The following is a 27,057-nucleotide window of genomic DNA, read 5'->3' on the forward strand; positions in this document are numbered from 1 at the left end:
ATGCACAGTATGTAAACTGGCAACGCCACCAACACACAATACCACTAACAAGGGAACCTCCCTATCGTACCCCCCTCAGATTTAGTTATAAGTTGGCACAGTGGATAGGCCTTGAAAAACTGAACACAGATCAATCGAGAAAACAGGAAGAAGTTGTGTGGAACTATGAAAAAAATAAGCGAAATATACAAACTGAGTGGTCCATGTGGAAGATAGGCAACAACAAGGAGAACGTGAGCTCAGGAGTGCCGTGGTCGCGTGGTTAGTGTGAGCAGCTGCGGAACGAGAGGTCATTGTTTTAAGTCTTCCCTCGAGTGAATAGTTTAATTTTTTATTTTCAGACAATCATCACCACACATACTGTTTATCAAAAAATGCAGGAAATAATCGTACAAATGTTCGACAATTGTTCGATCCCTTAAGGAACTTTCCGATTCCTTACAGTTCGGAAAATATTCATTGACCTTGTTATTGAAGTCGCGAGCTATATTTTCGGGATTTATACTGCCCACGGAATACATCTCACGTATTTAATGCACTCTCGTCCAAAGTAGCGAACAGTCAATTGCCAGCCAGGGATCCTCGTTAGCAGGAATACTCTCTCTTCCGTGCGCTGTAGTCGACTGACGTCCTGTGTTTCGACGTTTGTTTAGGTGTAGCGTCCCCATACAACGGCGCAGTTACCTCGCATCGGACGGACGGACAGATAATAATTGTAGGAAAATAAAAAATTAAACTTTTCACTCGAGGGAACACTTACACCAAGGACCTCCCGTTCCGCAGTTGCTCACGCTAACCACGCAAACACGGCGCTCGTGGCTATACACCGTCCTTGATGTTGCTTATCTTGTGCATGGACTACTCAGTTTTTATAATTTGCTTATTTTTTTCATAGTTCCACACAACTTCTTCCTGTTTTCTCGATTGATCTGTGTTCGGTTTTTCAAGGCCTACCCACTGTGCCAACTTATAACTAAATCTGAGGGGGGTGCAATGGGGAGGTTCCCTTGTAAGCTACGAAACAACTATAGCAAAACGGAGCATCCTCGTTATCCATGTGATGGATAAGACGACTAATTCGCAAAATAAATGTCAATGTAAGCATCAATTTCTATGGGAACGTGCTTCCTGGACCAAATAACATACATTTCCTACGTCTGCAATGCGAATCATGTCGCAAATGTAATATAAAGAACATAAAATTATCGAGTGAATTTACTAACATAATTATGAACGACTCACGAACGTAAATCGATGGTCACATAGTTGTCAAAAGTATTCTACAGTATTTCCATTGTCCATTAGACTAGCAGCAGGAAGAAAACGTTCGCTCAGCTGTGCTGAGATATCTTGCACTGACGAAGCTCGCGCTTCGAAGACGCCACAGCATCGTCTGCCACCACTTCATGGGAAACGAAATATCTCAAGTGTACGCCAATCTGTTGCAATCACGTATCTATGTGGCGCTAAAGTGTGGTTATGCATAATACATATGCTCAGATTGCGAATCTAACATCATAAATAAAGTGAGGGAAATGAATTAGGCGTCCTTCGTCTTCCGTAACATCAAATTTATTTTAGTTATTCTATCTTAAATGAACTGCGCATAAAATCATTGACCAGAAATAAATTACTTCTTAGCAACATCAGAAGATATTAACCGCTTGCCGGCGCGGGTTAGCCGTGCTTTCAACGACGTCATATTGCGGAACGCGCGGCTGCTTGCGCCGTCAGGTCGAATCCTTTCCCGGGCATGGATGTGTGTTAGGTTAGGTTGGTTTAAGTAGTTCTAGGTCTAGGGGACTGATGACCTAAGCAGTTTTGTCGCACATTTCTTGGAGCCATTTTTTGACCTTTCACGTAAACTTTATTTACATGAACGGCCGTATCTTTAGATTGCGTTGACATAGAAGCTGACTTTTTTTACACCACCAAGTGACCGGTTACCGCAGGAAGTGCGATACATCTCCGCTTATTATGTCTAACCGTTCTCGAGGTAAACGGGTTTTAAGTGTTGGGTGGACCGATAGACGGTCAAGAAAGTGAGACTAGTAGGGTTCCGTTTTTACCGGTTCAGGTGACGAAATCCTAACAACGAAAACAGCTACGACAGTTACTGAAGATGAGGGCCGCATAAATAACACCCCCTGCTCTTTAATCGAAATGTTCTAGTTGCAGTCGATACATCAGCATATTAATCGTAGCTACGCCTTCGATCCAAATCACGTTTACAAGAATGCAAATAGAATCCATTTGCCTATACACGTGGTAATTCACATCCCAGTATTAATGCCACCGCGTTTTAGAAGTGCGAACATTCCCATTGCTAGCTAGCTTAAGAAACACTTCGGCTAATGAACATTTTCTGGCTGTGGCGAGCCTAGTGGAGAATTCTAAACAGTGTAGAATACGTTTGGCAGCTATGTAGCCGTTTATTTCCTGGGGTGGTGCAGAATTATCCTACTAAATTTACTCGCTAATAACAGTATTTTGTTATTTCGATAAACATCCCGAATGACTGTCACATAAGCGGGGACATAAAGGTAGAAAATTCATGTTTTTGAGTCCAGAAAGCTCAATGCAACAGAAACTGCAGTTCATTTTGCCATTTTCATTGCGAAATTGCCGGCTTAGTCATTTCAGGGGTAATAATAGAGGGCTGTTTGCCTGGGTTGTCTGCTAGTGTAGTGAAGGAAGGTCTGGTTTGTTTTTGGTTCTAATCTCGATGGAGGCAGGTAGAACATCAGTAAAGCAATTTTAAGAAATTCTCGCGCCCCCAATACGTTTTATCGCTACCTTTATTCTATACTGTGGATGTCAATATGACAATTTTGTAGAATTTAATACATGTTACTGCCTACTTTTTCCACTTCTGTCGATAATGGAATTGACATAAGTGTGGCACTGATTGATTATTAACTGAATTTCGTTATGAATCTTCATGCATAGCTAAATTTGCACACTTTCGTGGTAGGTCAGCAACAGTAATCCAGTATGACTGGTCTGAACGTTGACACAGACCGTTTCGCGGCCGAATGCGGATAATATTTTGCTAATTCGTAATGATCTGGTTTTTTTTGTCTTACTAAAACTGTTATGTTCTCTCGATAAGTTGAAACTCATTTTTATTGGTACAGTTCATACCAATTAGCGTTTCTTCTTTCATTTCCGTCTTATATTTAAATGTTGTGTGTAACACATTAATCAGCATTAATATAGTCTTACAAATCATGGAAAACAGTCTAAAAAAGTTCAGATAGTTTGTCAATTTCACGCCTGTGCATAGTATGTTGGTAGCACTTCGTCGCCTTGCCTGTTATGCTGTGTAGCAGACTTTAATGCCGTGCGGATCAGCATAACGAAAAGGCGAGGGGTCTCGCTCGTTTTGTCCACGACTGTACATCTCTGGTAATCATATGCACCACATGATGGTTCTGGCATGCGGCAGTGAAATAGTTCAAAACAGTGGAAAATCCAGGATGGAATAATGACAATTTATGAAAAGGATAGATTGCTGCTCATCATGTAGTGGAGATGCTGAGCTGCAGAGAGGTAAAACAAAATGACTGCTAAATAAGAAAGCTTTTGATGAGAAGGCCTTCTTCCGAATTAGAAAAAACACACACACACACACACACACACACACACACACACACTCACACACGACTACTGTCTCTGGCTGCTGAGGTCAGATTCTGTGCGTGTGTGTGTGTGGGGGGGGGGGGGCAGCATACATGCACTTGTTTGTGTGTATGTTGTGTTTGTGTGAATGTGTGTGCATGTTATCTGATTCAGAAGAAGGCCTTCTGGCTAAAAGCTTACTTGTTTAGTAGTCTTTTTGTTGTGCATGTCTGCAACTCAACATCTCCACCGTATGGTGAGTAGCAATCTCTCTTTTTCATAATATTGCCTTAATGAAAGAGTACAACTTGATGTTATTTTTAGTGCTTGCCTAAATCTTCTTTATCATTTCTCAAAGTGCCTGCGTGACCTTCTGCCAGTGCAGATCTTCTTCTTTTAATTTTCTCATGTTGCGACAGATTTTTTAGTAGTGTGGATGGTATGTGCCATCATGCATCAATAAAATGCAGAAGTCGTAAGTTAATTTGGCAATTGTGTTGTTGTTTTATATGTATGACCTACAAATTAAATTCTTGTAGGAAGAGGCACCATCTTGCTTTTGTGTGTGTAATTATTTGCACGTTAAGAAAAATGACAGGGTTTGGTGGTCACAAAATACTTTCGTATATTTCCCCCTAGGTAATACTGGAATTTTCTAAATGCACAAACTGCTGCCAATGCTTCAAGCTGGGTCACTAAATACCATCTGTCGCGTTCGTAAGGGCTAGACTTACAAAATTAATTACACATTCCATTGGTTTCACTTTGAATTCTCTGATCTGAAACATAATGACCTCATTCCTTATTTTGAAGCATCTGTTTTTAAACAGAATTCTTTACTCATGTCCAGGTGGCACAATAAATTGGCATTTACTAAAGCTTTCTTAATAGCATCAAAGTCCTCCGACATCGTTGTGTCCATAACAATGTGTTGTTCTTTCTTAATAAATTTAGCAATGTATCACTGTTCTGTGGTTAATTAAGTATGAATTTTCTAAAAAATGATGTTAACTCAAGAAATGCCTTTAGCTGGTTTTTGTTTTAAGGTGCTGGGAAGTATTCGATTGCATGGATTTGTCCTGTCTCTGGTAGTACCTCTTCTGGAGAGATGAGGTGACCTAAGAATTTGAGTTCCTGTCTCTCAAACTGAGATTTTTGTAGATTTATGCTAACACCAAACATCACAGATTTCTCCAACACTTTGCTTAGTAATTCTGCGTTCTCCTCCTATGTGTCAGTAACAATCAATGAGTCATCTACATAGACTGTCACTCTGTTGAGCTGCTCTGGGGCCAACACTGTCTCCAGCACTGCTATGAATACTCCAGCACTGGTGTGTAGCCCAAAAGATAGAACACAGAATTGATAACTTCTACCGAAACAAATAAATGCAATATATATCCTGCTGTCTGCCAGGATAATTCCCTCAGATCTGTAAATAACACTTGCCATTCCCTAAATCTATCTTTACTTGAAACTGTTAAAAGAAATTCATTCCAAAATTACAGTTGACTATTAATTTCTCCATCACAAGGAATGTACATTCAATTATAATTTTATGGAAGTTTGTAGTTTTATTCCTCTTGACGTACCTCTGAGGACAGTAAGAATTTTACAGTTTTGAACAGGTAAGGTTGGTATGTGCATACTCTTTTTGATCTCGTTAAATAAAGTCACTAATATTACATTGGCTGAACCTCCGGCATCGAGTACAATAGGTACTAAAATTTTCCCTGTTTTGGCACTTATTGTCACTTTTGTCAGTGTTTTCATCATTCAGTAGCTTGTGTACATATAACTCACCCCTTACATAGTGGTCTTTATCTTAAAAAAAATAATGTTTTATGAACGAATGCTCCCACTCCCCTTGTGCTCATCATCAGGGGGCTTAATGCACCCGGTTGTTGTTTTCCGGTGGTGCTCTCCATCTGAAGTGCTCCCATCATGTGCCCTGTGTTATGGCAATTTGTGTCTTGGTTATTACTTAAACCATGTTCTCCTTGCCTAGTTTCGCTACCTTATCTGAGACCAACAGTTGCTAGTCTGCACTCATTACATTATTTGGTCTTTGGTCCACTAAGATCTGTAGTGCTGTGCCAGTCATTTTACCTGCTTCTGTTGTTCAGATTTGGTGGGTTCTGATTGCTTGGTTCATCCTTTCAATAACCATTGTTTCCCCGATAACCGAAATTTCGTTGCCTATTAGCTGATGGTGATGGTATGAGTGCCAACCTTAGTTATTGTTGTTACTAGGTTGGGGTTTCCATTACTTTGGACATTTGACAATGCATTCGAATTATTGCCTTGACCATCTTCATGCATGAGCTGTATCAAATCCAATTCCAAGAGAAAATACGCAAGGTCTTTCTGAGGTGTAATTATCAGTTACTCTCACAAATTCAAAGTTAATCCAATTTTCAAGATATCGAGCACATCTACATTCGAGACAGGATTACTTCAGTATCTCATCTTATTGATATGCTTTTTGAAGGATTTTGTAATCTTCCTTGTTTTGCTATTGAACGGTTATGGGTCAAATATTTCCCATTGCAAATGTTTTTGAACACCACTGGACCAAAACTTGTCTAAAAAGGCATGGTCAAACTGGTCATAATTTTGATAGCATTATGCAACACCTGTTGTCCAGAGCAGAACGTATCCTTGGCGGTGCATGTCGTACCCTAATACATAGTGTATTTTTTGTGATTCCAATGCATATTGTGGAACACTCATATAAATATTAGTGCCTGAACCTATTTCTCTCTGTGGAAAACACCTGAAATTGGCAATACTTTAATAAGCTTTCATCCACCAATATTGATGAAAGATAGAGTCCTTTCCCAGTGAGTGTGGTAATGACGTGTGGCAATGGGGAGTGATTTATTCGGTTTGTAATTGGCATCGTCGGTTCCTTATATGACCCAAAACCCTTTTTGTTGACATTGTGAGACTGCGGAGGTGAAAACATATTTTCTCTTTTATATCGTATATTCTCCTGCATGTTTCTTGTGTTAATGGTTTCATTTGAACTCTCTCTGCCAGTGGCCAGAACGAATTGGTTGTACTGCAGTTTTGACGTCCACATCTACCTTGGTAACAATTTTATATTCCTTTTTGTCCATCAATATTTTGATGTCAGTTACAGAGGTTTGATGCTGGAATGCAAACTTTTCAACAAGTGTGGTACCACTGTTGAACGCCCCCACGTTTGTGTGGTCGTTCAGCTTCTTTGTGCCTTTGGCAGTGCATTTTTGTTCTAGTGTTATATACCCTACATGTTCTGATAGTTTTCAGGAAGTTCATTACGAACTGATTGTATCTCTGAAACCTCTGCCTGAGTGGTATTTATGATCTGAGCTATCTTCTCATGCACGGTTTTCGAATTGTACACAGTTTTCGAATTGTTGTTTTTCAATGAGGCATCTAACCTACAATTAGTTTTCTTTTGTTCTAGTAATAGTGAAAATTTTTGGTCAAAACTATTCAAACTATATTTAGATTGCTACTCACCATATAGTGGAGATATTGAGTCACAGACATGTGCAACAAAAGGACTGCTAAACTGGTAATCTTTCAGCCAAAAGGCCTTCTTCTGAATTAGACAACATACACACCGACACATTCATCCAAACACAACTTGCACACACATGACCACTGTCTCTGGCTGTCGAGGCCAGATTGCGAGCAACACCATATGATGATAGAAGCAATCTGGGTGGTAGAGACAAGGAGGCAGCTTTGGTGAGGGGAGTGATGGCTAGCAGAGTTGGGGTAGGTGACGGAAAAGTTCTGCTTGAGGGAGCACACAGGGTTGAGGTGGAGAGAAGGTGGGGCAGCTAGGCACAGTCGGAAGGTTAGATGGAGGATGTGGATCGAAAAGGAGAGAAGTAAAAAGACTGTGGGTACATTGGTGGAATAGTTGCTGTGTAGTACTGGAATGGGAACAGGGAAGGGGATAGGTGGGTGAAGGACAGTGACTAACAAAGATTGAGGCCAGGAGGGTTATGGGAACGTAGGATGTATTGCTGGGAGAGTTCCCACCTGCACATTTCAGAAAAGCTATCAATGGTATGAAGGATCGAGATGGCGCAGGCTGCAAAGCAGACATTGAAATGAAAGATGTTGTGTTGGGCAGTGTTCTTAGCAAATGGGTGGTCCAGCTCTTTCTTGGCTACAGTTTGTCAGTGGCCATTCATGCGGACAGGCAGCTTGTTGGGTGTCATGCCCACATAAAATGAAGCACAGTGGTTACAGCCTAAATTGTAGATCATATGACTGGTTTCACAGGCAGCCCTGCCTTTGATGCAATAGGTGATGTTTTTGACCAGGCTGGAATTGGCGGTGGTGGGAGGTTCTATGATAAACTAGGCAAGGGGTTGGGAACGGGGGTTGAGTAAGGGTGCTCGAGGGTACTTTGTAGGTTCAGTGGGCGGCGGGATACCATTGTGGGAGGGACTGGAAAGATAATAGGTAGGACAGTCCTAATTTCAGGGCACAATGAGAGGTAGTCAAAACTCTGGCAAAGAATGTGATTCAGTTGCTCCAGTCCTCAGTGGTATTGAGAAACAAGGAGATTGCTCCTCTGTGGCTGAATGGTGGAACTTTGTGAGATGGTGGGTGACTAGAGGGAGAAGGCATGGGAGATCTATTTCTGTACAGGGTTGGGAGGGTAATTATGATCTGTGAAAGCCTCAGTGAGACCCTTGGCATATTTCGAGAGGGACTGCTCATCTCTACAGATTCGATGGCCATGGGTGGCTATGCTGTATGGAAGGGAGTTCTTGGTATGTAGTGGGTGACAGGTGTCGAAGTGGAGGTATTGATGGTGCTTGGTAGGTTTGATATGGACAGAGGTACTGATGTAGCCATCTTTGAGGTGGAGGTCAACATCTAGGAAGGTGCAGCCTGAGATTTTCACTCTGCAGCAGATTGTGCGCTGATATGAAGGTGGCTTGTAGGGTTGAGGAGGACCAGGTGAAGCGAAGCGGGGAGAAGGCGTTGAAGTTCTGGAGGAATGTAGATGGGGTTTCCTCACCTTACCTCATAATATTGCCGTCATTCCTTCCTATCCTTTTCATAATATTGTCATTATTCAATCCTGAATCTTCCATTGTTCAACATATCTTTAAATTTTTGATCAAACTTGCTTGCCATATTGGTAAAATTTTGATTGAGATCATCTGACATATTTGTAGACATGTGTTTTAAAATTTGTGCCATCTCATTCTTGCCACTTGGCAAGAGTGAGATGTTGTTTCTGGATTTGTGGCATCTTCTTACCCGTAAACATTTTGTGTTCATGTGACCCTGGACTGCTGCAAATTTCAGTGTCTCCTGCTACAGCACCTCTTCCAAAACTAATAGGTGAAAATGCATTGTCTCTTGACAGTTGTGTTGGCAGTTAATCTGGTCTCTGCACGGAAATATTTTCTAATCAAATGTTTTTGCCTGTAGTTTTTGTTAAATTTAAATCATCATTATTGACCACATAGCTGTCATCTTGTTGCTTCACTGTGAGAGTCACTGTGTTTTGTTCATGTTAATTATACCCTGTTCTCGGTTACTGAAAATATTTCCATTCATTTCATTACTTTCTTTTCTTTTGAGATGTTTGAATATATATGTTCATCTTTAGTACATTAATTATTGTTTGAATTACTGCAACTTATATTCAGTTTTCACCTAAAGTTCTTGTATTCTTTAGCTGAGTCTGTGTAAGTTGATCCATTACACTTGCAGGAGTCTGGAAGTGGTAGCTTCGCTCGCCTATCTTGGCCAAATACGTAATGCAATTTTGTAAATGTCTCTATGCAGTGCCTTAGTATTGTCACAGCTCCATATAGGGGTATTGTTTTCACCCATAGCCATTTGCGCAATTGAAAGCTTGTAACAGTGCTGCAAGCTGTCAGGGATATTCTTAGACTGTCCTGACTACATTTGTGTACAACAAAATGGCTGCTGTTCCTTGAGCACAAATTAAATGACACAATAATCACTCCATTTTACCTATTAATTTTCACGCAAATGATGCTAAGAAAAAATGTTAGGAAAGTAATTTTGATATTGCTAAAATGAATGACAGCAAGGATCTGTTGTTGTTCATCCTAGCTATAGAGCATTAATGATTACAATAATCGGTAATACTTGGTCCTACCTTGTCTTCTGCTTATGTGAATATTTGCATATTTATGTAATTTTCTTTTCAGTTATGGTTTTTATTTCATTTTGCTGTTGCTTTGTAAATTTCCTTCTGGGCTCTTATTATTATTGTTTTCTTGAAGATCATGCATCATGCAACAAAGAAAATGTACATCATTGTTATGTGAATGATGAAATTTTTTACAATAGTATGAATAATAGCAATTACAACATCCGATAGGCACAGTCTCTGTGAGGTCACCAGTGTACTGAATAAAAAAAAAAATAGGTGTGATTACAACTGTTTTAAGGCAGCCCTCACAAAAATTGAAAGAAACATCAGACAAAAGTTTTACAATGTTGATATTTATGTATATTGTCCTTTCCGGATAAATGTTGTTGCCCGTAGGCTTGAAAACAGTAAATAACGGCTTTTACCTCTGCATTTTGTAGTATTTCAGTTCCTGTGAGTTGATTGTGGTTCCCCTAACACATCTTGTACTTTTTATGTTTAGTCTGGATTCAGAAATTGCACAAAAAAAAAAAAAAAAATACGTTTAACAGTATTGGCAATTATATTTTCCCACAAGGATTTTTATTAAGAGCACTATTATGCCTGCTTGATACTACAAGGTCTCTAGATATCTGACAGAAGTTAATTAAAAAAAATTGAATGTAGACGACTTGTCGTCTTTGTTTTACTATTTCACAGTTGTAGTTCATGTCCTTGGTTCTTATTACTGTGTGAAATTTACCAGAAGCTGTTACAAGATAATAAAGTTTACCATCAAAACAAAAGGAAAAAATGACTTTCCTCTGTTTTTACATTTTAAAACATTGCAGTAACATGATTCATTTGTGGTAAACAGTCAGAAAGCACAGGCTTGTCCTGTGTCTGCACAAATTTTCTTTTCCTTTTTCTTTTTTAGTATATACAGTAAAGTAAAGTAAGTAAAACGCGAGTGCCTAAAAATGCCAAACAGAATATTTGTACAGATAAGAAAAGTTAAAAAAAGTAGTCTCAGTCATGTAAAAAACACTGCGATTGGTAAGTGGAAGGCAGTCAGTAAACATAATTTCGTCAAAATGATGGTATTGGTGAAACAAAGCCCAACTGTACAATGCTAGCATTGTCTGTTAAAGGTTTGTTCAGTTCCAGTATTAAAAAACATAAGTTGAGACTTATAAATTTAGGATTTTCTAATCACCATAAGCACTAGTTTATGACTCCAATTTGCATTACAACATGCCATTAATGTTTCGTGCTGTTTCTGTTGCTTATAACCACGACCTTCCTTCTCGTTCTTGGTAGCTAATCTTTTTGAAGGAAGCATCTTGTAAAAGAGTCCTGTTTCATTAGCATTATACAAGGTGTCAGCAATTAAATCTCCTTCCTCTATTATTTTTTGTATCTTGCTTACAAACTCATCAGCATCCTTATCATTGGCTGAACGACTTTTCCCGGTGACTGTCAGCTGCCGAATGCCATATCATTTTTGCAGTCTGCCAAAATCAAAGATACATCAGTGACATTATTCTCAGAAAATGTTTGTTCTTGCAGATCGGAAATTGTAAATGTTAATATGATATTAGTAAACTGCAGGAGCACCCATGTTAGGGTCCCAGAATTGGTACCACTTATTAATGGTGGTTGTGACCAGATAGTTTAAGGAACAGGAAGTTTGTTAAAACCTGAAGTAAATAGCAAGTTCAGATTGGAAAATTAGTTGTAAATATAGATTAGATGCCAAAAGTGGTAGTGTATGCATTGCAGTAAAGAACTAAATAATAATTGGTAAAATTATCACAGATTCCTAATTTGAATGTGAGTCACAAAATGGTGATTGGTTGCTTTTATACTACCTGTGTTGGGAGCTTCTGGCAGTTTCCGGCGACTAAAGGAAGCCGTGTGGTGCTGGTGTGCAAGACTCACATGTCCCCTTCATCATTGGACTTACTTGGAGGTGCTTTGCTGATCTTCTTTTCAGGATAGCCAGCTGCATCGATCTCCCCAACTTCTTCTCCGAAGATATGATGCTATTTGGAGGAATTTTCTCTACTCTTAAAATGATTTTCGTACACTCGAGATACTTTTAAATCAATCCCACTATATTTTCTTTTCCACAAACAGAACACCACATAACAGTTTTCATATAAATGAATCATATTTCGTAACCCCAATGACTTGCGGTCTATCCGAAACTATTAAGTGCTTTAACAATAAATACAGTTCCAGAAATCTCTCAGTGTTCTCGCAAGTCCACCATCAGCATCTGTAGAGAGTCAGTAAGTAAGTCAGTGTCTTTTTCTTTTCTTAACATAATTGAACTGTTCACAATAATGACTGACGTAGCAACATTACGGAGTAAAGCGCACTTGCTCCTTGTGCTGGGCATGTAGCTTCTGTGGTGAGTGTGGCAACCACATGCCCGTGTTGATCAACCATCCACATTGTAGCATTCTCTAGATACATGTCCACCCTGTGCACACAGAAAACCAGCACGAGGTAGACACTCTTCTGCCCTCACTTTCATACGTTGTGTTCGGGTGTTCGAGACGATGGAAAGCTGAGGGTCTCTAGAATTTATGTGAAAATTCTCGAGGCCTATATATACCTCCCCTTAGCTCGAACACTCGATATTTTATACATATTCAACATGTACATTGACATCATACTTAATGACAACCCACCTCTCTTAAGATATTCATTTACTCCATAATTCTAGATATATATGTATTTTTCATAAATTCTTGAACTTCACTGGGTAAGCTGACACACTACTCCATTTTGATACCTTTGAAGAATATAAACCTTTATTTACTACTTCAATCCGCTTTATTCTTACTTCTGTATTTTACGGACTGTCCTTTCAGTTCCCCTCATAAATTCCAGGTGTCATGGACCCTTAAACATTTTATCCTTTTCCCTTCAACCTTATCCTTTATGCTCCTCCTTCCTTCCTTCGTACGGACTAGTACTGTTCTATACAGCTTTCTGTAGTCTGGAGAAACTCTGGAGAAAATTTATGAACCTGTTCTTTCTAACAATCATAAATCTTATTAACACTAAAGGTATTAAGAATTCAAACTTACCAGAATAATTCCTACCAAATATGTGATTTCTATCATTATACTGCCCTTTTTCCCTTAGGAACAGTACTTATCTCTTAAATATCCGTTGAACTCTATGGGTAACCTTTGTCCTGCCGTTCTGTTAGGTACGCCCCTTTCTTCTCCCCATATTCTATGGTATAGGTCAATCCCCTTCTTTGTGCCCCTGCCCGCACAGTATAGGTCAGCCTCTCTTTGGTCTGCCTATCTGCCCTTTTTTCCATTCATTAAAAGCTGGGAGCCCCCCCCCCCCCCCCCCCCCCCGCCCCCCCTCCATCCTTTGTGAGTAGGGAGTCGATGATGTGGAGAGAAATTTTAAGGAAAAACTAGCAACCCCAGATACCGTAAATATAAGCAGTCTGGAGGAACACGAAATAATCAATCTAGAAATTACCGAGAGTATAATCTCCGGAAATGTTGCGACTGTTGCTTTTCCCAAATGTAATGATAATAACAATCTTACTGACAACTCGTGGAAAGAATTCAAACTTGTCCATGACAAAGTAGAACATAAGATAACTTTACCTGCTGTTGGGTTACATAGTAAAGTGGAGATTGTTTTGTTGTGGGGAGACTTTCACACAAAATTTAACAAGAGGTACTCGTGGGCACTTGCTTAAGTGAGGTTAATGTCAGATCCATGGGATCTGGTTGGAGTCCTATCTGTTCCCCAGGGATTTTAACATTCTATGTTAATGGGCGGAGTGACGACCGTCAGTTCCTGAGTTGTTTTCGGTGTTACTTCCACATTAGTTTTCCTACACCGAATTCCCTTCAAATCTCCAACTATTTTGTAAGCTATTCATAACCTCTTAAACTAGCCTATCATGTTAGTATTTAAGTGACCGAATATGACTAAAAGATTGTGACTAATTTAGGAGAATCACGAAAAAACAGTGATCTCTAAACAAAAAATGGAATGAACAGAATAGAGTATTATATTTAGGAATTATATAATATGAAGTGACTGAGGAAATAACTATTTGATTACAGCGTATAATTGTCTATTTAGTATAGAATATTTTATAACTTTTATGAGAGGTCATGTAGACAGGGAGGGTTTAGATCGATTTTGAAAGGTGTGGGTAGTGTAGATACAAACATGACTAATACTACACACACACACACACACACACACACACACACACACACACACACACACACACACACACCCCACACCTTTCATACAACCCTCGCAGACAAGTGTAACTGATTCTTCACCATTTGCCGTTCCATAGGAGTTGCTAAGATCTTTCTTCGGGTACTTCAAACGTGAAGGTGAGAATGTCCGTTCTGCAGGAGACGTTTAACATCATACCTCCTCTGGCTTCTCACTCAAGTACCGGCGAAGTGGGGATCCTGGGGAAGGGGGGTGGGAAGGGTTTCCTGTCTTTGTGGCTATCTTCTTTTACTTCTTCAATCTTAGCAATCATTGCTGTTTTTTTCCTTTCTTACTTCTCATCTGAGTACCGGTCTATCTTTCCCTCTTTCCATATGCATACACTTCTATCGCTGAAGTCCTTCTTACTTTCCATGGTTTCCTATAACCTTCAACTTATTTTACATAAGTAGGCCGAAGAATCAGGCTACACAAATACACTCCCACATACACCTAATCAAAGACGGAAACACAAAAAATAAATAAGCATTCAGGGCAATAGCTTGTAAGAACCATAAAGTGATGTAGGGGGAAGTATGTGCACATGATAAAACATGAGGACACGGTATTATAGGTGATGGTTCTACATCGAGTAATTCTAAAACTATATATATATATAAATAAGAATGACTTGACAACTTGTTGAATAGTGGGACATTCTGAAAACCTAAGTAAAGATGATATACCCTTTGATAGCCTAAGTATATATAATAAGTAATGAATTGTATATAGAGGTATGGTAGAGAGGTTGAAAAGTGAAGGACGAATCTAGGATATGAAATGAAATAAAGTATTGATGAGCAATATTGGAGATTAAAGTAGATTTTTTAATTTTGCTGGATAATAAAAATCTTGCTCCTTGTGTTGGGCGTGTAGCTTCTGTGGCGAGTGCAACAACCACTTGCCTGTGTCGATCAACTGTCCACATTGTAGCATTCTGTAAATACACGTCCACTCTGCGCACACAGAAAACCGGTGCGAGGTAGACACTCTCCCGTCTCTCACTCTTGTACATAAAATATCAGGTGTTCGAGAGGGTGGAAAGCCAAGGGTCTCTAGAATTTGCATTGAAATTCTTGAGGCACTACAAGCTGCAAATAGAACTTGCAGAATTTTGTGAATGAGTAATCATGCTATTGTAGTAGTGGGCGACTTCAACTTGCGAGATATAGAATGGAATAGTCATGTGATCGAAACTGGTGGCAGAGACTGGAATTCATGTCATATTAGTCTGAATATCTTGTCCAAAAATTACTTTGAGCAGATAGTTTGAGAACCAACTTGTAAAGGTAATTTCTTAGACCTCTCAGGAATTAACAGATCCAACGTTTCGAATCAATTAACATTGAGGAGTGTATCGACGATCATAAGGCAGTGATAATGTCTATAACTACAAGTATTGTTAAGAAAGATAGGAAAATATTTTTGCTTAGCGAGAGTGACAAGATACAAATTACTGGTACCTGAGTAGTCAGCAAAAATATTTATTACTGTGGATAAAGATGTTAAACTCAAGTGGAAAACATTCAGAAGCATCACTCAGTACGCATTAGAAAAGTATGTTCTGAGCAAGGTTGTAAGGGATGGGGAAGAATCAGCATGGTTTAGTAGCCATGTTAGAAAACAACTAAGTAAAGAAAGAGAGCTTCACCACAGATTCAAAAGAAGCTAAAGCCTAGCTAACAAACAAAAGCTGAACGAAGTCAAAATAAGCATAAGGAGAGCAACGAGAGAAACCTTCAGTGACTTTCAAAGTAAAGTTTGCCTGCAGAGCTGAACAAAAATGGTAAGAGGTTTTGGCCTTTGGTAAAAATCAGTTAATGGATGGCCATCATCTATTCAGTCATTCTGTGACCAACACGAGGGAGAGGAAGCCAAAATACTGAGTTCGATCTTTCGAAATTGTTTCACCACAGAAGAGCGTATCAAGATCCCTCCTTTCAATCATTGTATGAACATCAAAATGGTAGGCTTTGGGATGACTGATCATGGAATAGAAATGCAGCTACAGTCACTTAGTAGTGAAAAGGCATCAGAATCAGATAAGATACCTGTAAGATTCTACAGAGATGCACTGGTCATCCCCATTTTCAAGAGGAGTCACAGGACAGATGCACATGTATCGCTGACATCAGTCTTTTGTAAAATTACGGAGCATATTTTATGCTAATGTACTATGTCATTTTGGGAGAATGAAAATCTCTTCTATAAAAACCAACATGGAATCTGGAAACCAAGATCTGGTGAAACTCAGCTCGCTTTGTTCCTCTATGAGTTCCACAGTGCTCAGGTTGATGCTGTGTTCCTTGACTTCAGGAAGGCATTTGACACTTTCCTGCATTACCATTTTGTGATGAAAATATGGAATTATGGAGTATTGGACAAGATTTTCAACTGGATTTAGGACTTCCATATAGATAGAACTCAACATTTAGCTGTTAACAGAACGAAATTGGCAGATGCAAAGGTAATTTTGGGAGTATCCCAAGGACATATGACAGGACCATTACCATTTATGACTGCTTAAGGTTCTTCACAGACAATGCGATTGGCCCTAAGAATGTAGCAATGCCAGAAGACTGTACCAATTTGCAAAAGGACCTGCAGAGAAGTTATGAAGGGTGCACTGGCAGTTGACCCTGAATGTAAATAAATGTAACACACTTCAAATACATAATGTACAATGATGACAAATTGCTGAAAACAGTTATCTAGCGTAAAATATGTAGGAGTAACCATCTGAAACGACCTTAAGTGGAATGACGACATTAAACAAACAATAGGAATTGCAGATACTGGACAGAAATTTATATGAAGAATCTTAAGGAAATGTAACTCATTCATGAAAAAAGCGTCTCAAGAAGCATTAGTTTGACTGTATCCTGAATATTCTTCATCAACCTGGGATCCTTATCAGGTAGGACTGATAGAAGAGAGAGAGGAGATACAACAAAGAGCGGCACACTATGTCACGGGATTCGTTAGTCGCGTGATAGCATTACAGAAATGCTTGACAAAATCCAGCAGCAGACACTACAAGAGAGGCATTGTACACCAGAGAGAGGTTTAGTATTGAAATGCTAAGAAAATACATTCCAGGAAGAGTGGAACAACATATTATTTTCTCCCATCTACATCTTGTGAGATAACCACAAGAAAGTTTGAGAAATTGGAACTAATACAGAAGCTTGCTGACAGTCATTCTCCCCATGCACCATTTGTGAATGGAATGGAGATGGCACAATCAGTTATTACTATCAGAAATACACACTTCCATACACCATCAGGTGTTGATGTAGGTATGTTGTAAACTGATTTTTCTCTTGATGGTGCATAGGTACAATAGCCTAAGAATAGTCAAATGCAGCTCATTGTATGGTATATTTCCGTATTTTGTGACAAGTTTGTTGTTACCTCTTGCCAGAAAATATGTTTTAATGTTTTTTTTTTTAAATTTATTCCACATCCATTAGCACCATTTCACTTGGGATCTGTGTAAGAGACATCAGCGTCTTTCATTTCTATGTAAATATGTATTATGTATTCTTGTCATGTTCCACATCCTTGAAAATCTCTTTAATATGGAGAGTGCATCTAATATAATGATGTAATACTCCTTGGTGTTGTGACAATATTATGAAAGAGATGGATTACTACTCACCATATAGCAGAGATTTAGAGTCACAGATAGGCACAACAACAAGACAATCAAACAAGCAGGCTTTTGGCCAAAAAGTCCGTCATCAGAGTTAGACAGCGCACACACACACACACACACACACACACACACACACACACACACACAAAACCGCAGTCTCTGGCTGCCGAGCTGCAGACATCGCAGGACATCTGATGATTTGTGGTGGAACGTACTTCTGATAGGGCTAACTGATCACTCCGTCTGCATTCCATTCACAAAGGGTGCATGGGGAGAATGAGTAAGCCTGTGTATTAGCTCTCCGATTTTGTGTGCGTGTGTGCGCACGCGTGTGTGTGTGTGTGTGTGTGTGTGTGTGTGTGTGTGTGTGTGTGTGTGTGTGTGTGTGTATGTGTGTGTGTGTGTGTGTGTGTGTGTTTTCTAATTCTGACGAAGATCTTTTTGGCCAAAAACCTACTTGTTTAACAGTCTTTTTGTTGTGCCTATCTGTGACTCACTATCTTCACTATATGATGAGTAGCAAACTATCCTTTTCATTATATTGTCATTATTCCATCCTGGATTTTCCATAGTTTGGTTTCTTGGTGAAATTGCGATTGAATTTGACATGCTGAGGAATTGTGCTGCAGTTAATTGATTTCATGTCATAACTATGTAAATTTTGAAATTTGGCCTTGAAACACTTTTGCATTTCACACATACGCAACAGACCTAGGTGGCATACCTTCTCTTCTCGTGGCACCTACATTTTCTTTTGCAATGCTATGTCTTTGTCATGGCACTCTTGAATATATTTCTGTAGCTGCTCTGTATTTTCTGAAATTAGCCCAGAGCCTCAAACAGTGCCCTAATATTGGTTTCCATTTTCAAAATACTGATATGTAGCTTTATTACACAACGACTGAACACCTACACAATGTCAGCCAAACTTGTTAAAATGTAATACTGGTATATAGAAAAAGTTGTTTTCACTTTATTGAAACTATGCCAGCCTGCTAGAGCAAAGACTAGCAAACTTTAAAGAAAAACTTTACCCTTTACCAATGTATTACTTTCTTTGAATCACTACACTTTTTAGGAATGCTGTGGGCACAGTTAGTGCACTCCTGCCTCTAAAATCTAACACATATTCATCCTACAAAGCAGCTCAAAAGGAATCCACCTGTGTAGCGTTGCAAAATGTGCTGGCGTCTCAGATGTACTGGCAGCAGTTGTAATTGAGGTGACAAAAGCAGTTTGCCAGCTCTTTGCACTATGTTCACAATACAGCTGCACCAGTAAATGCTGTGGTCAGTGATGACATGGTGTTGTCTGCTCTGTTTCTTTCCAGACATGGGTGTGGCCAGTGGCAATGGCAGCAGTTGGACTCCTCGTATACAGCTATCAAATTTCAAAAGCATGTTCATAAAAGTGTAACATTCTATCTGCATCACAGTTATCTATTTGTCAACTGTTTTCTGTTCCATTAGTACTGAATGCATTATAGTCCCTTACACATTAAGGCAATGTTTAATCTGGATGTTGACTTTTTCTTTTCTTCAGTTTCCAGTTATTGCACTTCCTTCTAGGGTATCTGTTTAAGTAAAGCTAGCTTCAAACCCTTTATCTTCTAAAGTGGGCTAAGTATGTGGGAACTTTAATACTACACTTTTATTTATATTATTTTTAGCCACAGTCATTGTCCTATCATTTCTGGACATACTGACTCCAATACCCAAATTGAAATGACATTAGCTGATTTCGCTAGAATTTCCATTTCATAGTTGGGTTTAGTTCGGAAGTTCATCATTCGATAAGTCGTATGCCAGCCGGTATTGAGTGTTATTTATATAAATGTTTTAGAAACAATCGAAAGTAAAATCACAGTCACCGTTATCAGCATTATTTGATAACAGTATCACATGTGCAATGTATTTTGTCTATGTATGTGGTTAAAGGTACAATTTATCGGAGCGGTATTTCTATTCTTCACTGTATTTTCTCTGACACACACACCAGATTACGTTTAGCAGCATACACCATAAGTAGTATACTATGTTCAGAATGTTCGACTGTTTGGTCCTCTTCCATGTTGTTGTTGTTGTTGTGGTCTTCAGTCCTGAGACTGGTTTGATGCAGCTCTCCATGCTACTCTATCCTGTGCAAGCTTCTTCATCTCCCAGTACCTACTGCAACCTACATCCTTCTGAATCTGCTTAGTGTATTCATCTCTTGGTCTCCCTCTACGATTTTTACCCTCCACGCTGCCCTCCAATGCTAAATTGGTGATCCCTTGATGCCTCAGAACATGTCCTACCAACCGATCCCTTCTTCTGGTCAAGTTGTGCCACAAACTTCTCTTCTCCCCAATCCTACTCAATACTTCCTCATTAGTTATGTGATCTACCCATCTAATCTTCAGCATTCTTCTGTAGCACCAAATTTCAAAAGCTTCTATTCTCTTCTTGTCCAAACTATTTACCGTCCATGTTTCACTTCCATACATGGCTACACTCCATACAAATACTTTCAGAAATGACTTCCTGACACTTAAATCTATACTCGATGTTAACAAATTTCTCTTCTTCAGAAACGCTTTCCTTGCCATTGCCAGTCTACATTTTATATCCTCTCTACTTCGTCCATCATCAGTTATTTTGCTCCCCAAATAGCAAAACTCCTTTACTATTTTAAGTGTCTCATTTCCTAATCTAATACCCCCAGCATCACCCGACTTAATTCGACTACATTCCATTATCCTCGTTTTGCTTTTGTTGATGTTCATCTTATATCCTCCCTTCAAGACACCATCCATTCCGTTCAACTGCTCTTCCAAGTCCTTTGCTGTCTCTGACAGAATTACAATGTCATCGGCGAACCTCAAAGTTTTTATTTCTTCTCCATGGATTTTAATACCTACTCCAAATTTTTCTTTTGTTTCCTTTACTGCTTGCTCAATATAGAGATTGAATAACATCGGGGAGAGGCTACAACCCTGTCTTACTCCCTTCCCAACCACTGCTTCCCTTTCATGTCCCTCAACTCTTATAACTGCCATCTGGTTTCTGTACAAGTTGTAAATAGCCTTTCGCTCCCTGTATTTTACCCCTGCCACCTTTAGAATTTGAAAGAGAGTATTCCAGTCAACATTATCAAAAGCTTTCTCTAAGTCTACAAATGCTAGAAATGTAGGTTTGCCTTTCCTTAATCTTTCTTCCAAGATAAGTCGTAAGGTCAGTATTGCCTCACGTGTTCCAATATTTCTACGGAATCCAAACTGATCTTCCCCGAGGTCAGCTTCTACTACTTTTTCCATTCGTCTGTAAAGAATTCGTGTTAGTATTTTGCAGCTGTGGCTTATTAAACTGATTGTTCGGTAATTTTCACATCTGTCAACACCTGCTTTCTTTGGGATTGGAATTATGATATTCTTCTTGAAGTCTGAGGGTATTTCCCCTGTTTCATACATCTTGCTCACCAGGTGGTAGAGTTTTGTCAGGACTGGCTCTCCCAAGGCCGTCAGTAGTTCCAATGGAATGTTGTCTACTCCGGGGGCCTTGTTTCGACTCAGGTCTTTCAGTGCTCTGTCGAACTCTTCACGCAGTATCGTATCTCCCATTTCATCTTCATCTACATCCTCTTCCATTTCCATAATATTGTCCTCAAGTGCATCGCTCTTGTATAGACCCTCTATATACTCCTTCCACCTTTCTGCTTTCCCTTCTTTGCTTAGAACTGGGTTTCCATCTGAGCTCTTGATGTTCATACATGTGGTTCTCTTATCTCCAAAGGTCTCTTTAATTTTCCTGTAGGCAGTATCTATCTTACCCCTAGTGAGATAAGCCTCTACATCCTTACATTTGTCCTCGAGCCATCCCTGCTTAGCCATTTTGCACTTCCTGTCGATCTCATTTTTGAGACGTTTGTATTCCTTTCTGCCTGCTTCATTTACTGCATTTTTATATTTTCTCCTTTCATCAATTAAATTCAATATTTCTTCTGTTACCCAAGGATTTCTACTAACCCTCTTCTTTTTACCTACTTGATCCTCTGCTGCCTTTACTACTTCATCCCTCAGAGCTACCCATTCTTCTTCTACTGTATTTCTTTCCCCCATTCCTTTCAATTGTTCCCTTATGCTCTCCCTGAAACTCTGTACAACCTCTGGTTCTTTCAGTTTATCCAGGTCCCATCTCCTTAAATTCCCACCTTTTTGCAGTTTCTTCAGTTTTAATCTACAGGTCATAACCAATAGATTGTGGTCAGAGTCCACATCTGCCCCTGGAAATGTCTTACAATTTAAAACCTGGTTCCTAAATCTCTGTCTTACCATTATATAATCTATCTGATACCTTTTAGTATCTCCAGGGTTCTTCCATGTATACAACCTTCTATCATGATTCTTAAACCAAGTGTTAGCTATGATTAAGTTGTGCTCTGTGCAAAATTCTATCAGGCGGCTTCCTCTTTCATTTCTTAGCCCCAATCCATATTCACCTACTACGTTTCCTTCTCTCCCTTTTCCTACACTCGAATTCCAGTCACCCATGACTATTAAATTTTCATCTCCCTTCACTATCTGAATAATTTCTTTTATTTCGTCATACATTTCTTCAATCTCTTCGTCATCTGCAGAGCTAGTTGGCATATAAACTTGTACTACTGTAGTAGGTGTGGGCTTCGTATCTATCTTGGCCACAATAATGCGTTCACTATGCTGTTTGTAGTAGCTTACCCGCATTCCTATTTTCCTATTCATTATTAAACCTACTCCTGCATTACCCCTATTTGACTTTGTGTTTATAACCCTGTAGTCACCTGACCAGAAGTCTTGTTCCTCCTGCCACCGAACTTCACTAATTCCCACTATATCTAACTTTAACCTATCCATTTCCCTTTTTAAATTTTCTAACCTACCTGCCCGATTAAGGGATCTGACATTCCACGCTCCGATCCATAGAACGCCAGTTTTCTTTCTCCTGATAACGACATCCTCTTGAGTAGTCCCCGCCCGGAGATCCGAATGGGGGACTATTTTACCTCCGGAATATTTTACCCAAGAGGACGCCATCATCATTTAATCATACAGTAAAGCTGCATGCCCTCGGGAAAAATTACGGCCGTAGTTTCCCCTTGCTTTCAGCCGTTCGCAGTACCAGCACAGCAAGGCCGTTTTGGTTATTGCCAGATCAATCATCCCGACTGTTGCCCTTGCAACTACTGAAAAGGCTGCTGCCCCTCTTCAGGAACCACACGTTTGTCTGGCCTCTCAACAGATACCCCTCCGTTGTGGTTGTACCTACGGTACGGCTATCTGTATCGCTGAGGCACGCAAGCCTCCCCACCAACGGCAAGGTCCATGGTTCATGGTTCCATACTTGTCGATAAAACAACAGATTTAGGTGTAAAAGTGATAAGTTACACCAACTGTTTCAAACCATGAATCAGGTGAAAAAGATCTGCAAAATTCATGAAGACGTAATTTCTTTCTCTCTGTGAAATTATATATGTTGCATAATTGCTTTAATTTATAAACAATAAAATTGTAATTTATTGTTTTTAATTTTTGTAGTTGGATTACTATCCATACCATCTGGCTGTGGGAAATCGAAAGCACTGGCCAGTCTATTGGGAAGAAATGTACCCTCATACACAATGGCTCTCACAGGCTCTGAGTACTTTTCGTGCACGGCTGTTGGACATTGTAGACCAGGGAGCTGGTGTTGGCCATCATGCACCTGTTGGCCGTGCTCAGCAACAGAACCCACACCAACAGCAGCAGCAGAAGAACTTAGGAGCTCAGCATGGAGATTCAAATGTGAAACGCAGCCATAATGCACAGCCTTCATCTGGATCTGCCACCAGTGGAAATCCGATGAAGACGTACATATTGCGGGAGCTCTCAAAGCTCATGACTTCGTGTTTTGTACTCAGGGTCAAAGACTTCACATTGTACCAAGTGACAACCACAAAACGCAAGCAGAAACCAAAAATATTTATTGCAGGTTAGTTGAAATTTACTTTATGATGTTGTTATCCTTAAACTGCCAATATATGTTGCTCATGATGCAATAGGGAGTTAATTTTTGGTAAGAGAAATCAGTTGATATATTTAACTAAAAGGCAAATGATACATGAATATAAGAATTTATTTCATACTGTGCTTGTTACTGTGGGCCAGTTAAATGCAGGTACCTCTGTTCTTACAGCTGTCTGCTTCTCAATTGTCATGTGAATTTTGTGCAGGAAAAAGGCATTGAATTTTAAGCCCACTTTTCCCTTTGGAGACATCTTATAAGTGAGTAGTAGTACTATTACCAAGTCTCTCTAAAAATGTCTGCAGCGATGTACTTGTCCGTTATACGTTTTGAAGTTTGGAGAATTGCATAACGCTAAAATTTTATATGCCTCTTAAGAACATCGGCACTCTGTGAAGGATGATTAAAAAGTTACAGAAAAGTAAGAAATTACAGAGATGTGATGTGGATAAATTAAAAAAACCATAGGTTTTTGAGTGCTCCAAGGAGAGCATTAGGCAACAATTGTCTGAAATGGAGGAAAGGAGTACAATAAAATGTGAATGGGTAGCTTTGAAAAATGGAGTAGTGAAAGCAGCAGAGGAACAAATCGGGAAAAAGACAAGGTCCATTAGATATCCATGACCAGTTTGAAATATTGACTTTAACTGACAAAAGGAGACGATATAAAATGCCCAGAAGGCAAAAGGAAATGCAGATGTCTAAGAAGTAAAATGGTGAAACCGTAGTGAGTAGAGGAGAAATATTTAGATCCTTGGAAGAATATATCAGGACAAAACTGTTCTGCCTTTTATGCAAGCTGTACGATTCAAGTTAAATACCCTCACTATTTAAGAAGAATGTAATAATTCCAATTCCAAATAAGGCAGGTGCTGACAGTAATGAATATTATTGAACCATCAGTATAATAAGTCGTGGTTTGAAAATATTAACATTAATTATTTACAGAAAAATTGAACAACTGGCAGTAGTCAACCTTGGGAAAGATCAGTTGTGGTTCCAGGGAAATGGAACAACATGGGAGGCATATCTTCGAAGACAGACTGAAGGCCTACATTTGTAGCAATGGTAATGTAGAGAAAGCTTTTGACGCTGTTGCTTGGCATACACACTGTACGGTACTGAGGGTGGGGAGTTATTTACAGTTTGTACAGAGATCAGATTACAATTATGAGTACAAGGACATGAAACGAAGGCAGTAGTTGAGAAGGTAATGAGGTGGGATAGTAGCCTGACCTGTGTTATTCATTCTGTTCAAAGACTGGACACTAATGGACCTAAAAATAAATTTAGGAAATCTATCAACACATGAAAAGGAAAGTTGCTACTCACTATCCAGTGGAGATACTGAGTCGCAGTTAGGCACAACAAAGAGACTGTCACAAATAAGCTTTTGGCCAACAAGACCTGTGTGAAAAATAGATGACACAGTTGAATCCACACTGCGAACAACAGCAGCAGTGCATGATGGGAGTGGCAACTGGGTGGGGGTAAGGAGGAGGCTGGGGCGGGGAGGGGAAGTCGTAGCAGTGTAGGTGTGGGGGACAGTGAAGTCCTGCTGGGGAGCGCACAAGGACAAGGTGGGTGAGGGTAGGGCAGCTAGGTGCAGTTGGGAAGTTAGACGGAGGACAGGGAAGAGATGGGAGATTGGGGGGGGGGGGGGATGCAGAAAAGGAGAGAAGTAAAAAGATTGGCTGCGTTGGTGGAATGAGGGCTGTTTAGTGCTGGAATGGGAATAAGGAAGGGGCTGGATGGGTGAGAAAAATGATTAATGAAGGTTGAGGCCAGGAGGGTTATGGGAACAAAGGATATATTGCAGGAGAATTTCCACCTGCGCAATTCTGAAAAGCTGGCGTTAGTGGGCAGGATCCGTATGGCATGGGCTGCGAAGCAGTCATAGAAATGAAGGATGTTGTGTTGGGCAGCGTGGTCAGCAACAGAGTGGTCCACCTGTTTCTTGGCCCCAGTTAGGTTGCTGGTTGTCATGCCCACATACAATACAGCACGGTGGTTGCAACTTGACTTATAGATCGCACAACTGGTTTCGCAGGTAGCCCTGCTTTGATGGGGTAGGTGATGTTTACCGGACTAGATTAGTTGTTGGCGGGAGGATGTATAGGACAGGTCTTGCATCTAGATCTATTACAGGGATATGAGCCATGAGCTAAGGGGGAGGGAGCAGGTGTTGTGTAGGGATGGACGAGTATATTATGTAGGTTTAGTGGATGGTGGAATACCACTGTGGGAGGGGTGGGAAGGATAGTGGCCAGGACATTCTCATTTCAGGACATAATGAGAGGTAGTCAAAACCCCGATGGAGAATGTAACTCAGTTGCTCTCGTCCTGGGTGGGACTGAGTTACGAGGGGAATGCTCCTCTGTGGCCGGACGGTGAGACTTTGGGAGGTGATAGGAGACTGAAAAGATAAGGCATGAGAGATTTGTTTTTGTACAAGATTGGGAGCATAGTTACGGGCTGTGAATGCGTCAGTGAGACCCTTGGTGTATTTCCAGGGGGACCAATCATCACAGCGTGTTTGACGACCACAGGTGGCTAGGCTCTATGGAAGGGATTTCTTGGTATAGAATGGGTCGCAGCTGTAGAAATGGAGGTATCTGGTGGTTAGTAGGTTTGATATGGGCAGAGGTACTGATGTAGTCATCTTTGAGATAGACGTCAACATAGGAAGGTGACTTGTTGGGCAGAGTAGGACCACATGAAGCAGATGGGGGGGGGGGGGGGGGGGAGCAGGGGAAGCTGTTGAGGTTCGGGAGGAATGTGGATAGGATATCCTCACCCTCGATCCAGATCACAAAGATGTCATCAGTGAATCTGAACCAGGTGAGAAGTTTAGGATTCCTCTAGATGATCAATGAATAGGTCGGCATAGAATGGTGCTGTGCGGGTGCACGTAGCCTAGGTTTGTAGGCAGATGTATCTCAGTTCACTCCTCCATCCAACTGTAATCCACCCCCACTGCCCCCAAATCACCCCCTGTTAACTTTCCCAAATTCCTTAACCTCGAACCTTGCCTCACTATCATTCCCCAAATCCCTCAACATGCAAACTAACCTTACATCTGGAGAAAGAACCACAGTTGATCATCTAAAAACTGATCCTGACCTTATAATCCTACCTGTGGACATTGGCTCCACCATTGTTGTTTTGAACAGCAAGGATTACCTGGCAGAAGGACTCCACGACTCCACCAGGTGTCAGATGCATCCACCTACAAACTTCTCCATAGTGAACCCATTCCAGTAATCCAGCAGGATCTCTAGTCACTCCTCCAATCCTTATGCCCATCTCAGTATCTGACCCTGCAGTCCATCTGTCTGCTCACCCCTACCACT

General features: G+C 40.2%; 1 protein-coding gene across 2 annotated transcripts in view; it reads left to right on the top strand.

Moving 5' to 3' along the window:
- LOC126095279 (UHRF1-binding protein 1-like) overlaps positions 1-27,057 on the top strand; it is a 473,334-nt gene that overhangs the window by 172,451 nt on the left and 273,826 nt on the right. For both annotated transcript variants that reach the window (XM_049910038.1, XM_049910037.1), the window contains exon 7: positions 23,239-23,671. In XM_049910038.1, coding sequence (XP_049765995.1) covers positions 23,239-23,671 — 433 coding nt within the window. The remainder of the gene's footprint in view (positions 1-23,238; positions 23,672-27,057) is intronic.

Source organism: Schistocerca cancellata, chromosome 8 (assembly GCF_023864275.1).
Source record: "Schistocerca cancellata isolate TAMUIC-IGC-003103 chromosome 8, iqSchCanc2.1, whole genome shotgun sequence".
Lineage (NCBI taxonomy): Eukaryota > Metazoa > Arthropoda > Insecta > Orthoptera > Acrididae > Schistocerca > Schistocerca cancellata.